The sequence below is a fragment of the Diceros bicornis genome, chromosome 5 (assembly GCF_020826845.1).
Source record: "Diceros bicornis minor isolate mBicDic1 chromosome 5, mDicBic1.mat.cur, whole genome shotgun sequence".
Lineage (NCBI taxonomy): Eukaryota > Metazoa > Chordata > Mammalia > Perissodactyla > Rhinocerotidae > Diceros > Diceros bicornis.
In genome coordinates this window covers 94,428,957-94,444,143 of record NC_080744.1, presented here as the reverse complement: position 1 = coordinate 94,444,143, position 15,187 = coordinate 94,428,957, and the positions used below count along the sequence as shown (strand labels likewise).

Genomic DNA, 15,187 nt, shown 5'->3' with positions numbered 1-15,187 from the left:
AACCTGCTTTGGAAAAACCCACGTTGCAGAAGATTTTCAAGCGTAGACTGTATAACAGTTAATGAAAGATTATGTTCTAAGTGCTTTCTCAAGTTACTTAAAACAATTTTTTTTGTTTCCTGTGTTATTAAAAAGTATTTTTGTTTTGAATGGGTTGATGATATTCCGTTGCTCATTTTTTTCTGACATGGCTAAAAAAGTTGGGAAAAATACTTCCAGTAAAATAAAACAGGTAAAGAAACATTTTTTAGCTTCTCCATTGTTCAGGACCCTTTGGCAGAACTGGAGAAAATGTGAAAGTAGAACCCAGTCCTGCCCTTAGGGGGCTTACAGATTAATTGGACAGACAGGGCATAACCATTTGAAAAGTTACTCAACATCAAGGATGAAAGCTCTAACTAGTGTCACAAGGCAATGTATGATTGCCAAGGAAATGATGCAGTTAATGTGTGAGAGTTTAGATGAAAGATTATTTTATGGCTGAGTTTTGCAAGATAAACTGAAGTTGTATGGGAGAAAAGGGAAAGCATTACTATATGAATATTTATCTTATTCTTTGTGTTCCTTTAGAGTTCAGACTGTCTTTTTCCACTTCTTGGTATCCAACAGCACCTCCTTCCACAGTGCTTTTCCACAAAGCAGATGCTCAGGAATATTGTTTAGTTGAATCGATGCAAAGTTGTGTGCAATGTGGGGGTTGAGGGTTAAGAGAATTTGAGTATTGTGGTGATGAGAGCTTAGGGTAATTTCTTTTTCTTTTATTATTTGGTTATAATTGAGACCAGGACTATGGTCCTTGAGCAAGAGAGAAAGAACAGTTTGTGTCATTCAGCTATTTTTTATGGATCACTGTGCTTCAAAGATACGTCACAAAAGGAGTCCACTGTTGTGTACTTAACCGGATTAAGAGGTAAAGAGATAACAAAGTGCCATAGGAAAGTTTAGAGGAAGTTTGGAGGAAGAAGAGATTATTTCCAGTGGTAGATCATGAAAGAGTTCATGGAGGAGGTGACTTTTGAAAGTAACATTTGAATTTTCAGAGATGGGTGAGGCTGATCAAAATTTTACCAAATCTTTATTTTTAGTAGGCATCTCCATCCCTAGCTTCCCATATTACAGCTTGATGACCTCTATTTTCTCTACAAACTCTCTCAATTGTTCCAGCCCTAACAAAGTTATCCCATCTCATTTAACATGGCATCTTGACCTCCTTCCCTGTACCAATGGGAGAAGTGTCTTTGTGTCTCTGTGGTCTGATCCTATCCCTTCTTGTCTTCTAGCGTCCTTATTCCAGTATTATTTTCTTAACTGTAACTTGAACTTGTTTCTGCTGATTCTTTCTCCTTAGCACATTAGTTCTTCACTCGTTCAAGATATACTACCTTAATACTAGACCCTACTCCGATTATTGTCCCTTCTTTTTTCCTTCAAGGAAAACTTGTCTTTACTCCCTATATCCACAGTTCTTTATCTTAACTCTTGTGGGTGTGATTCATGCACCCTCCTTTCCCCCACTGAAATTTCTGTTGCTCAGATCACTGATGACCTAATTGCTGTGTCCACAGGAAAATTTTCAATATTTATTGTTCTTAATCTCTGCAGCATATGACACTCTTGTCTGTTTACTTCATGAAATTTTCTTCCTTTTTTAACTGGGTAGATTTTTATACTTTTTGAATTTTGACCTGTGTAAATATATTGTCTGTCTAAGAAGATAAATTCAGGTAGCACCTCCTCTAGGAAGCTTATCTGGATACCCACCTTTACTCCAGGTCTGAGTTAGATGCTCCTCTCTTGTGTTTCTATAGCACCGCCCCCTACCTCCGCCATGTATCTTTATTATGGCTTTTCACAATATAAGTGCCTTATACTTTTCTCTTCCTTAATATGTTGTGAGCCTTAGAGGGCAAGGATAATGAGTAATAGTTAACCTCTCCTCCTGATATATTCTCACTAAGTGATAGATCTGAAAATTAAATTTTTGACATATACTTGCTCTACAGGCTCTCCTTGCTCCCCCCCAGGGCTCTAGCAGCTGCTGCAATAGGCAGTGACTTAGAGAATTGTTTTCGCAAAGAAATATGTACCTGTCTTTCACCTTGTAGAGGACTTGCACGTGTTTCTTTTCTCAAGAGCTGCTCACAACCAGCAATGACTAGGCTGTAGCTGCTGAGACTTAGCTATCGTCTAGGTTTAACTCAGTCTGAAGATTTTTTTCATTTAAGGTTAAAAGGTCTTTCATGCTTCATGACACATGGTTAAGTGGAGATGGATAGATTGATAGATTCAAACATGGTAATGTTTCACTAGGCTCTGCATCTGAAGACTTGGTCTGGGAGTACGTAGTTAATCCTATTAGCCCAGGGACTTTTTTTTTTTTTAACTTTATTGAAGTATAATTTACATGCTATAAAATTCTCCTGTTTTTAATGTACAACTTAATGATTTTTAGTAAATTTACCAAATGATACAACTGTCACCACAGTCTAGTTTCCATCACCCCAGTAAGACTAGGGACTCTTTGAAATGTGATAACAGTTAGACATTTAATTTTGGCAAGTAGATTTGACATACCTTATCCAGTTCAGCAAAGAGTGAAATGATTTGCTCAGGGATGGGTTCGTATTAGGTATCAAGAAACACAGAGGTTAAATAAGTTACTTAAGAAAAAGGAAAAAGTTTCCCTTTCATTTCTTGCTTATTCATATAGCTGGTCAGATTGGTTTAATTTATACTCAGAAGTTTCTTTTAAGACAGATACTGTCAGGATTTCTCATTTTGCTTGCATGGCTTGGGAAACGAGCTTTTATCATTTCTTGTCTAGATTACTGCAGTACTTTCTTTAGTAGTTCCTCACCCTTTACTGGTCCCTCCTCCTAATCCATATTGTTTAGAGTGATCTTTTAGATCAGATCTGATCATTTCATTCCTGTTTCAAATCCTTCAAAGGGTCTGCACATTCTCTTCCCTTGGCCTGACATATTCTCCTTTATCAACACACACACACACACACACACGCATGCACGCACATGCACACACATGCACACAGTCCTTCAAGACCTAAATGCCATTTTCTCTGAGAAACTAGCCCTAATTCCCCTCCTCTTCACATGATGAGGAATGCTTTATTGAATACTCTACATTCCTTTCTCTCAAGGCTTGTTCTTACCACACTATATTGAAATTACTAGGTTGTTTCCAGGGCTTAGAGGGTGCTCAGATGTGTTAGTGGCTTAGTAGAATCCTAATTAGGAGGAAAGACGGCCGAGCTTGGGAGGTTTTTAGCAGTGAGCAACCCTGGCATTTGGGGGCCTTTGCTCTGCAAGCTGGGTGTGGTACCAGCGGAGCTGCTCCTGGGGGAACTGAATCTCAATGGTTTGGAGTGGTCAGTTCCGGCATTGGTATGTTCCCCTTCTGTATTGCACAGAGCCGGGAAACCGCTGAAGTCATGTGCTCTGCAGAACTTGTTCAACTGGTTTCCTCTTCACAGACCCCTAATTCAGATTCTCACCTTGAGTCTTTTCTCCATATGCTCTTGGTCTGAGCTTGTTTTAAGGCTTACCACAGTAGAGTTCTCTGAATAGTCGTTTCTTTGTCTTGCTGAGTGGAAGAATGGGTAGGGCCAAGTACATACTCCTTTTGACAGATATCAGTAGGACAAGGTGGACAGGTATTACACGAGTTACTGAGTGTCAGACTCTAGAAGTAGATTTATTTCTGGGATCTAGCCATCTCACACACATCCTTATACATACATACACAGATACATTGCTACCATTATTTAGGGCCTGCTAGTGTTTGTATACATTATCTCCGTTAATCTTCACAACAGTTGTATGAGAATAGGTACTGTTCCTAATCCTGTTTTACAGACAGGAAACTGAAGCTCAGAGAGGTTAGTTAGATAACATGGTCATTCTTGCTCATTCTTATTTCTTTCCCTCTTTTCTCAAGTAAGAAGTGGGTATGTTCCTTTCCATAGCTAGCTGCCCCCTGTGTCCTTGAGAGCCTTGGTTTTTTTTGTTCTTTATTTCTTGTATCTTTAGTCCCTCCTTCACTTGTTCTTTTGCAGCCCCAAGTAAGTGCCTCTTCTTCAATCAAAAAAAAAAAAAAGAGAGATGCCTTCCCTGGGCATGCCACCACCTCAGACTCACCCTTTCTCCATTCCCCCAATTTCTCTTCTTCCCTTCGTAAACTTCTTAAAAAAGAAGTCTACATTTGCTGTTCTCGTTCCCCACTTCTAGTTACTTTTCTAGTTATAGTGATCTGACTCTTCCTGCCTCACCACTCCACTGAGATCCCCCTAAATGGGGTCACAGATGACCTTCTTCCTTGTTTGCCATATCCTTTTCTCTTTGCCTCCCATCTCTCTGCAGCATTTGAAGTTGGTGACCTCTCTCAGCTTCCTGAAAATTTTTCTTCCTTGATTGCCATCATGTGATTCTCTCATGGTTCTCATTTACCATAGTGACTATTCTTTCTTTGTAATATTTGCCTCTTAAATGTTGGTGTTCTCTGAGGCACACTCCTTGTCCTTTTTTATTTTTCTCTATGAGCTGTGTCTCTGGTGAGCTCATCCAGTCCTGTGGGTGCCACTTGTCAAATCTGGGTGTCTAACCTGGTCTCTCCCCTGAGTTTTTCAGACTTGTCTTTCCAACTGTCTGCGTGATGTCACTACCTGGATGTCCCATTGACATTTCAAGCTGAACATGTTTCAGGCATGAATTTACCATTCTGGCCTGCTTCTCCTGGTGTCCCCAGTCTTGTTTAATGGCATCCTCTTGTATTTAGTCATCCATGTCACAAGTCACCAGATCATCTTTTAAAAATAAAACAAACCGTTTTCCTTTTATAAAAGTTTCTGCAAGTTTACTATAGATGGTGTGTCTTGCCACATTTTCTTCTGGAACATTGTAAGAATGTGGAATTTCCCCACATACTGGACAGTAATGTTACTATCTTTTTTTTTTTAAATCTTTGCCAGTCTGATAGCTGAAATGGTGGTATTGTTACTTTAATTTGCATTTCTTTGATTAGTAGTGAGATTAAAATTTTTTAATATAATTACTTGCAATTTGTATTGTTTTGTGAATTGCCTATTTGTGTTTCTAGCCCATTTTTCTAAGGAAATAGTTGTTTAAGTGTCTAAAAATGTACATGTGTATAAAGATTATAGAAGATTATTAGCTCCTTGTTATGTGTTGCAAATTTTCCCTCCAGTTTCTCTCCTTTTCAATTTTTATTTTTTTTAAATTGCTTTATAGAGGTTTAAGTACTTTTTTTTTTTTTGAGGAAAGATTGGCCCTGAGCTAACATCTGTTGCCAATCCTTCTCTTTTTTTTTCTTTTTTCTCCCCAAAGCCCAGGTACATAGTTGTATATCCTAGTTGTAGATCCTTCTAATTCTTCTATGTGGGACACTGCCTCAGCCTGGCTTGATGAGCAGTGAGTAGGTCCGGGCCCAGGATCTGAACCGGCAAACCCCGGGCTGCCGAAGCGGAACATGCGAACTTAACCACTATGCCACTGGGCCAGCCCCTAAATGCTTTTTATGTAGCCAATTTATCTTTTCCTTTCTGATTTCTGCTTCTAGAATCTTGTTTGGAAAGGCCTTTACCATTTCAAGATTATACAGCCCTTCATTTATATTTTTTCTTTTCTTTTTTTATTTTTTAAAATCTCTAATTCATTTGGTGTTTGTCAGTAGCAAAATGTAAGGTCAGGAGTTAACTTTGCTGTTTTTTTTCTTTTTAGTTGTCTGTAAAGCCCTCATCTTCCCCAGTGCCCTTCTAACCCCCCTCCAACCCATCTAACAGATTGTCAAATGGGATCAGTTCTTCCTTTGTAATTACTCACCATTGTTCTTTCTGTTTCTGCCATCGCCCTAGTTAAAGACCTTATTATCTCTTCACCTGGATTTCGGAAATAGTTTCTAATATTTCTCCCTTGAGTCTGTCTTCCATGCTGTTGCCCTAGTTACCATTCTAAGTCTCAGATCTGACCAAGCCACTCTTCTACTCGAAAACTTTCGTGGTTCCCATTGCCTGCAGATTAAAATACTGATGTTCTAGATGCATCTCCATCTCCTCTACCACAGTGGTTTGTCATTCCCTAAGTATCCCATTTGCTTTCATGACTTTTGCCCCTTTTTTATGCCTGTTTCGTTTATCTTAAATGTCTTCTTTTTCCATTTTTCACCTCTCTAAACACGATTTATCTTACAAAAGCCTACTTCAAATATCATCTCCTATTATAGCTTGTTGTTTAAGCATCTCTGTTCCCAAAGGGTGATCTTGAAGGTGGGAACTGGTATTCAGCACATTTTATGCCACTGAGAAGATTGCACAGACTGGTCCATTAGGAATGTTTCCTGAATGGATATGTGGCTGTCAGAGTAGATAATTTTTTTGGAAAATTGATTTAAAATATATATAAAACAAAGCTTTATAAAAATAGGCTGAATATGAAAAATATAAAAGAATCACTTATAAGAATTATTATGTACTATATTAAAGACATTTATATAAGCACTAATTTTTTACACTAATTGTGTCAACTTCACCAATGTTTAATACTTAATAGTCCCTTCTCGGCGCTTGATAGAGGAAGTGCTGTTAATGAGATCATGTACTGTGGTGTGGGATGCTTCAGGAACTTGAGCTTTTGTTAGTGAGTGATCAGTAGGTGGTAGCTGTTATTATTTTTGAAGGAGGCAAAATATTGTAGCAGTGGAGTATGGGTTTTAGAGTCATAGCGACTTGGGTTCACGTGTGAGGTTAGCCACTTACTAGCTGGGTAATCCTGAACAGGTTTCTTTTACTTTTAAAGCTCATGGTGTCCTTATCTGTGAGGTAAGAACAGTACTACTTACCTCATGGGGTTTTTGCAAGGATCAAGTGAGATAATACAGGCAAAGTTTTTAGCTTAATATCTGCCATATGGTGTTAAGAGATTATTTATTTAGTGTTATTTATATTGAAAATGAACCATTCAAATGTTACTGTTTTCCTGTTTAGTAGTTGTGTTTCAGATCTGATGTCACTTTTTTTGTTTTTTTTAAATAATTTTCATTCCAGTTAGACTTGCTAAAGCAGTTCTGGGGTTAAAGTTGAGGAGGAGAAAATGTTGAAAGTTTATGTCCCTTGTTGTGAGGGGAAAGACTAAGAACTCTACTCTCCACTGTCTTCAACTCTTGTGAGAAATATGAGTTTTGCGCTGAGTTTTATTTGTGGCCGTGGCTGAGAGTCCTGATCACAGGTGGAGTGTGCTGATGTCACCACTTGGTATGATATTCTCAGAACTTTTTTTTTAAAGTGACTTATTTGTTAAAACATTTGTACTTGTTTGCTAATGAAAAGAGACTTAAAAACCCCACATTGTTGTTGAAGTGATTTTCTGAAACGAAGGGCATCCCCTCTTAAAATCCTTCAGTCCGCCTCACGACTAGGATGAAGGACAGGTTTCTTAGCGTGACAGACAAGCTTGCATGATCCAGCCTGCTCATTTTTCATCCTCACCTTCCGCTGTTCCCCTTCGCACTCTACCTTCCAGCAATGGCAGTGCTGAGCTATTTTGTAACCCACCTTGTTTTCTCATGCCTCCCTGCCTTTGTACATGGTATTTCTTCTGCTTGGAGGCCTTCTCTGCCTTGGCTGTTTGGTAAACTCCTCCTCATTCTTTAAAACTCATTAATATTTGTGGATGATGTGAAGCTGAAAGAGAAGTTAATGTTTTGGGTAACAGAATTAGGATCCCCAAAGATGCTGACATTAAGGACAATGAGCTGAATCGAACGTGAAGAAATATAAATAGAGATGAGTGCAAGTAATGGTTCTAACATGGAATTGTAGATATAGGCTTTAGCAGCCGCATATTTAGGAAAAAAAATACTAAGAGTTTCTGTTGATTGGAAAAGCATAATAGGATAATTTGATCTGAGGCTTTGTGGTTATGGAGTATTCAGAATAAAGAAGGTGACCGTGCTATTCCATTTCAGTCAGGCCATACCTGGAACATAGTGTTCAGTTGGAGAATGTTCAGTGATGAGTGAGAAAGATGTGAGGGGCCAGGGAGTTAACTCTAATGCTACTGGTAATGCCAGCTAACATTTTGAGCACTTACTCTATTCCAGGCACTGTTCTTAACACTTTATGTGTGTTATCTCTTAATCCTCACAACCATCCTATGAGGTTGGTGCTATTATTATTCTCTTTTTATGAAGAATACTTGAAGGAACTAGAGTCATTTTGCTCATAGAGATGTCAGCATGTGACTCATCATATGAGGGGAGAGGAGGAGAAGCACAAATATTTTTTAATACCCAGCCAAGCACTGTGCTAGCTCTGCACTTCACCTGCAGTCTTACTTAATCCTCAACAACAGACATATTTGGAAAGTATTGTTATTCCTATTTAACAAATGAAGAAACTGGTTACGTGACTGGCTGTCTTGATAAATGACAGAGACAGGATATAAATCTAGATCTTTTAGAGTCTCTGGCCAATGCTGGTCACATTATATATATTTTTCTGTGTGTGTGTGAGGAAGATAGGCCCTGAGCTAACATCTGCCAATCCTCCTCTTTTTGCTGAGGAAGACTGGCCCTGGGCTAACATCCATGCCCATCTTCCTCTACTTTATATGGGACACCGCCACAGCATGGCTCAACAAGCGGTGCGTCATTGCGCGCCCGGGATCCGAACCGGCGAACCCCGGGCCGCCAGCAGCGGAGCACGCGCACTTAACCGCTAAGCCACGGGGCCGGCCCTAAGTTCTACTCTTTTAGCAAATTTCAATTATACAATACAGTATTATCAACTATAGTCACCATGTTTTACGTTAGATTCTCAGACCTTATTCATCTTATAGCTGAAAGTTTGTACCCTTTTACCAAACTCTCCTTATTTCCCCTACCCCTTACCCCCTGGCAACCACTTTCTACTCTGTTTTTGTGAGTTTTTGACTTTTTTTTTTTGATTCCATATATAAGTGATACCATGCAGTATTTGTCTTTCTCTGTCTGACTTCTTTCACTTAGCATAATGTCCATCCGTGTTGTCACAAATGGCAGGATTTCCTTATTTCTCCTGGCTGAATGATATACCACCTCTTTTTTATCCATTCATCTGTGATGGACACTTAGGTTGTTTCCATATCTTGGCTTTTGTGAGTAATGCTGCAGTGAACATGAAAGTAAAGATGTATCTTCGATATCCTGTTTTCATTTCCTTTGGCTAAATACTCAGAAGTGGGATAGCTGGATCATATATGGCAGTTCTATTTTTAATTTTTTGAGGAACTTCCATATTGCCTCCATAGAGGCTGCACCAATTTCCATTCCCCTCCATAGTACAGAAGGGTTCCCTTTCTCCACATGCTCCCCCACACTTATCTCTTGTCTCTTTGATAATAGCCTTTCTAACAGGTGTGAGGTGATATCTCATTGTGGTTTTGATTTGTATTTCCCTGATGATTAGTAATATTGAGCCTTTTCATGTACCTGTGGGCCGTTTGTATGTCTTCTTTGGAAAAATGTCTGTTCAGTTTCTCTGCCCATTTTTTAATTGGATTGTTTGTTATTTTGCTATTGAGTTGTATGAGTTCTTTATATATTTTGGATATTAACCCCTTATCCAGATACATGATTTGCAAATATTTTGTTCCATTCAGTAGGTTGCCTTTTCATTTTGTTGATGGTTTCCTTTGCTGTGCAGGAGCTTTTTGGTTTGATGTAGTCTCACTTGTTTATTTTTGCTTTTGTTGCCTTTGCTTTCGAGGTCAAATCCAAAAAATCATCACCAAGACCTGTGTCAAGGAGCTTGCCACCTATGTTTTCTTTTAGGAGTTTGTGGTTTCAAGTCTTACGTTCAAGTCTTTAATCCATTTTGAGTTGATTTTTGTGTATGGCGTAAGATAGGGATCCATGCATAGATTTATTTTAAGTGTATTTATAAAGCTAAATTAAATGCTTGAGTTTTATAAGAAAGGTTTGTGTCTGAGTTGATAATCACTGGTAATCTTACAGTTAAACTAAAATACTTAAAACCCTATTTAAACGGACAGGATATGGAGAGATATCAGCCTTTTTCCTGTGTGGGATATCTGAAACTTGGCCCTGTTTAGACAGCCCTGTGGAGTTCAGCCTGTTAGGCTTTTGGGGTGATGTGGTAAGAGCAAGAGTGGTATAGAGAGAAGGACTCTTTTTTTTTTTTGTGAGGAAGATCAGCCCTGAGCTAACATCCATGCCAATCCTCCTCTTTTTATTAAGGGAGACCGGCCCTGAGCTAACATCTATTGCCAATCCTCCCCCTTTTTTTCCCCTTTTTCTCCCCAAAGCCCCAGTAGATAGTTGTATGTCATAGTTGCGCATCCTTCTAGTTGCTGTATGTGGGACGCGGCCTCAGCATGGCCAGACAAGCGGTGCGTTGGTGTGCGCCTGGGATCCGAACCCCGGGCCGCCGGTAGCAGAGTGCGTGCACTTAACCGATAAGCGATGGGGCTGGCCTCAGTGAGAAGGATTCTAAACTAGGAATCAGAGTCCTGTTATTCCACCTTTGCTGCTAGCCAGCAGGTGACCCTGGATAGACTTTATTTTTTTCTTTTTTGTGAGGAAGACCAGCCCTGAGCTAACATCCGATGCCAATCCTCCTCTTTTTGCTGAGGAAGATGGGCCCTGGGCTAACATCTGTGCCCATCTTCCTCCACTTTATATGGGACGCCGCCACAGCACGACTTGACAAATGGTACGTTGGTGCATGCCCGGGGTTCCGAACCTAAGAACCCCAGGCCACTGAAGAGGAGTGTGCACACTCAACTGCTGCGCCACTGGGCCATCCCCCAGACATTATTTTTATTTGCAAAATGAGGGGGTTGTGCAAATAGGTACAGCCTTTGGGTAAGCTTTTGGGCAATAAAAATTTTTTTTTAATGTTTATAATTTTAAATTTTGGAGTTATACTTCTAAGGACCTCTCTTTAGGAATTTGTTCTAAATACAGAAAAACGTTGTGCACAAAGTTATTCCTTGCAGTGTTATTTAATGGTTGAAAACATTTAGAAGTTACATGAGTGTCCAACATAGGTGACTGATTAAGTACTTGATAGAATTTTTATATAACTTAAAGTCCTCAGAAACTATATAATAACATGGAAAATATTCATAAAGTAAATGTTTAATAATTTTCTTTAATGGATATGTATTATATTGGGGGAAAAAACCCAAAGGGATTTGTCCTAGAAGTGCATTAAGTTCTTGGCCTCTCACATTTTGTGATTCTGTGATTTAGTGACAGAGGGGGAAATTTCAGATGGGCTGTAGAAAAGGGCATAAAGCGGGGTTTGTTGTATCTTCTTGGAGTTATGGTAGAATCCGAACTTCTGCTAATATTAAAAATTTTAGTAACATTGCACCCTACTTAATGCTCTTAATTTTTAAAGCAATTTGGTCCTGATTTAACTTATTTCATCCTTATGAACAAAGCAGAACTGTGAAACAGCTTAGAATAGGGAGTGAGCCCCACGTGTAGTGACTTTGAGGGCAGCTTTGGGTTTGGGGCAGTTGTGTAGAGACACTTCTGTATTTTGCCTATTTATTCTGGCTCTCCCTCTCTGTTTATCCCTTTTCACCAAATCACAATTGACTTTTCTTCTTTCGGCCTGACACTTGTGTGATATCAAGGTATTTTACTCCACTATAGAAAACCTCTAAATAAGTCTAGTCGTTAATCAGGACTGTTGTATAGCAGTTAGACTAGGAAAGGCAAAGATAAAAGGATTGTAGGAGATGTCGCTGTGGTCCCTCATGTTACTTTGATTTAATCTAGTAATCTCAGAGAAGAGGAGAGTCTGAACTGGCTCTGATTAAAGGCAAGAGCGCCTACCGTGCTGTTTTTCTGTGGTCTTCCCTGTGTGTTCACCTCATTTTGAGAAGAAAATAAGTAATTTTTTCTTCATACTATTATGTTTTAAAGGGCTGTTTTTGGCTTAGACTAAAGTTGTTCTAAGTTTGTCCCTGTTAATGGGAACACAAGTTAGACTGTCCCCTGAGAGCTGGGGTTGCCAGGAGCTGTTTCTTTATCTTTTTCAGCAGTGAAATATTGGAGGGACAATTGTATGAGGTGTGTCCTTGGACTACAGTTCTTTCCAAACCAACTACCTACTACCTACATTCTTTTCCACATTGCCCTTCTGGTCTTTAGGTCCTTGCAAAGGTGTAGTTTGGATTTTGGGGCTGTTACAAATTGATATCTAATTTAGTTACTGTAGCAGCTCTTCTGGAAAACTCATTTGTTTCTTTTTTTCCCCCCTCTCTGACATTTAAGTTCTACTACCTGAAAGAAAAGCCAGAGGAGGAAACTGATTGGGTATAGGAAATAATTCTCTGGCCCATTTATATATCCAGCCAGTATTTATTTAAGTACCTACTATGTGTCAGACAATATGCTAGCAGCTTTAAAAGTAGAATAGATTTGAAAGTGAAATTGAGTGACTATTCTATAGAACTTGACAAAAACAGGGAAATTGTTACTTTCCCTTATTTTTTTTTAAAGATTCTAGTGGTAATCTCAATTTGAAAACACAGAATTAATACCAGAAATTTTATTCTGAATTATAAAAGTAACAATTTATAAAACTGTGATAAATTCAAGCTCTATTGTATATCTTTCAAGCAATTTTATTAATATAAAGAATTATATAAAAACAAACATAAATGGGATCATAACTACATTTACATATTGTTTGGCCTGTTTTTCTATCGGTATATTAGTGTTTTCATATAAACTTTCATGGATATATGTGTGTGTGTATAAAATATAGCGTTTTTAAATGTTTCTTCCAGTTTTATTTGCCTTTTAATTTAAATTTCTATATATCGGTGAACATTATGTTTCATTTTTTTTGTTGTCCTATTTTGCAGTAAATCTGGTTTTTACTTCAGTCTGCTGTATCTTTGGATTTTTTTTTTTCGTTTGGCTTTTCAAAGATTTATCACTAGTGAAAGAGACCAGGCAACATCTGGTGTTTTGGGAATTTTTTCCCCAGTATGGTGAAGAATGTGGGGATAACATCATCCTTGTAAAATTTGAGTAGAATAATTTTAAATTAGGGGTTTTTAATCTGAGGTCAATGAAATCTCTGGCGTTTATATTAAATTTAAGTGTATGTACATTTTGTCTAATGAAGGATCTACAGCTTTCTTTAGATACTCAAAGGATTCTGTGACTCAAAAATGGTGTAAAACCATTGCCCTAAGTGATTTTTAGTTACCTACATTTCTGTTGATAGAAAATAAACTTTGTTTTATCTTGGGCTTCCCTGAAATCTCATGAGAGGTGTTTGAGGGGGAAAATATAGTTTTCTTTTCCTTTCCCCTTTACATCCTTGTTCCCCTCCCTCCGAAAAACATTTAAGAATTCATTTCTATGCTTCCATTGGAGTTTCCTTCAGTATTTTAGCTGAGATATTGACTATTTCATACCCCAAAACAACCTTAAAACCTGAACCTAGAAATTCACTGTGGATTCTGAATTCTGAAACCAGCAGAGAACTTCAGCAACAAATTTAAGTTTCTGAACAGTTAAGATGGTGGCTTCAGTTACAAATGGTCTTTGTTAGGAGCTCTTGAGTAATTTAAGGAGTGAGGGAAGGGGTCTGAGGTTCATGGGTAGTAAGGACCTGGGGAGCCAGCTGGCTCTGTTGCTGCAGGAGAGGAAAGTAGGGTAGAGAAGAAGGTGGCATTTATGCTCAGGAATTTTAAGTTCGCTCTCCCTGAAATCCGACTGGGCCAGGAAAGGGATGTGTGTGAAATTGAATCTTAAGAGTATTGCTTATGTTCCACTTAAACTTCTCCCAGGAAAATGGAAATTAAGTTTAAAATCTCTAAGGAAGAGAGAGTTCAAACCTTCCTTCTCTTTTCTCACGTCCTCTCTCTTTCTGTGCAGGTGGATGGAAGCATGCCTCGGGGAAGAGCTGCCTCCCACCACAGAACTGGAGGAGGGGCTTAGGAATGGGGTCTACCTTGCCAAACTGGGAAACTTCTTCTCTCCCAAAGTGGTGTCCCTGAAGAAAATCTACGATCGAGAGCAGACAAGATACAAGGTGAGTCCTTCCTTGCTTGGTGCTTAAATTTCTGTAAACTTGAGAGAGGTTAGCCCTCTTTATCCTGTGTAAGAGTAATTGAGAAATATGTCTAAGTATGTGTGTTCCAACAAAATAAAATACCTGGCAGAGTGGAGAAAATAGTGCAAAGTCAAGATATAGTAGTAAAAGAACTGTAGCGGTCTGTATTTCTGGTAGAATTCTTATGACAGTGTGTTATCTAGAAATTTTCGTGGTCCTTAATGAATTTTTTATTTCTTAGAAGGTAGAAGAAGTAACTAAGGGAATTACTACTTTATCTTATTTTAACCAAGCACTAAGATTTGTTGGCAAATTGAAAGCAATAGCAACTTTAGGATAAAAGATCACCCTGTGATATTAGACTTCAAGATAAAATGGGAGAGTGATCCAATTTCAGAAAATTGAGATAAGTGAAAGGATTTGATTGTTGTGGCCCAAGGCCCTAAAAAAGAAGACTGCTTAATTAGGTTGGGATATTGACAAGGACCAAATCCTTTTGTCTACAGAGCTTCTGTGGGGAGCTTTCCTGTGAACTCTTATTTGAAAAGGAATGAGTATAAAAGATAGTGGAAGATTGCAAAACCAAGAGCAAATTTAAGAGTGGTTGACTGTAATAATTGGGCCAGAAGAATTGAGCCAAGGATGAGACAGTCAAAAGAGATTTTTATGTTTTATGTTTAAATTCAAAGGAAAACAAGGAAGATGTAGATTCTAAGCCAAAATTAACATCCCAAATAGGGACTTTTATTAATCAAAAAGCAAAGACTTGGGCTGGCCCCATGGCCTAGTGGTTATGTTTGGTGTGCTCCGCTTCGACGGCTTGGGTTCAGTTACCAGGCACGGACCTACACCACTTGTTGGTGGCCATCTGTGGTGGTGACCCACATACAAAATAGAGGAAGATTGGCAGCAAATGTTAGCTCAGGGCGAATCTTCCTCAGCAAAAAACAAAAGCAAAGACTTATACATTGAGTTTTAAATAAGCAGTTATTCCGAAGACAACTCTGGAGCTGTTCTGTTGAGAGTCTACAAAACGTGTGACAGAATAGCAAGACATTAAAGGAAGAGTGG

General features: G+C 38.7%; 1 protein-coding gene across 1 annotated transcript in view; it reads left to right on the top strand.

Moving 5' to 3' along the window:
- The window catches only part of IQGAP1 (IQ motif containing GTPase activating protein 1), a 92,252-nt gene that overhangs the window by 15,408 nt on the left and 61,657 nt on the right, over positions 1–15,187 (top strand). Inside the window, exon 3 of the mRNA XM_058542505.1 lies at positions 13,939–14,095. Within this exon, the coding sequence (XP_058398488.1) occupies positions 13,939–14,095 (157 nt within the window). The remainder of the gene's footprint in view (positions 1–13,938; positions 14,096–15,187) is intronic.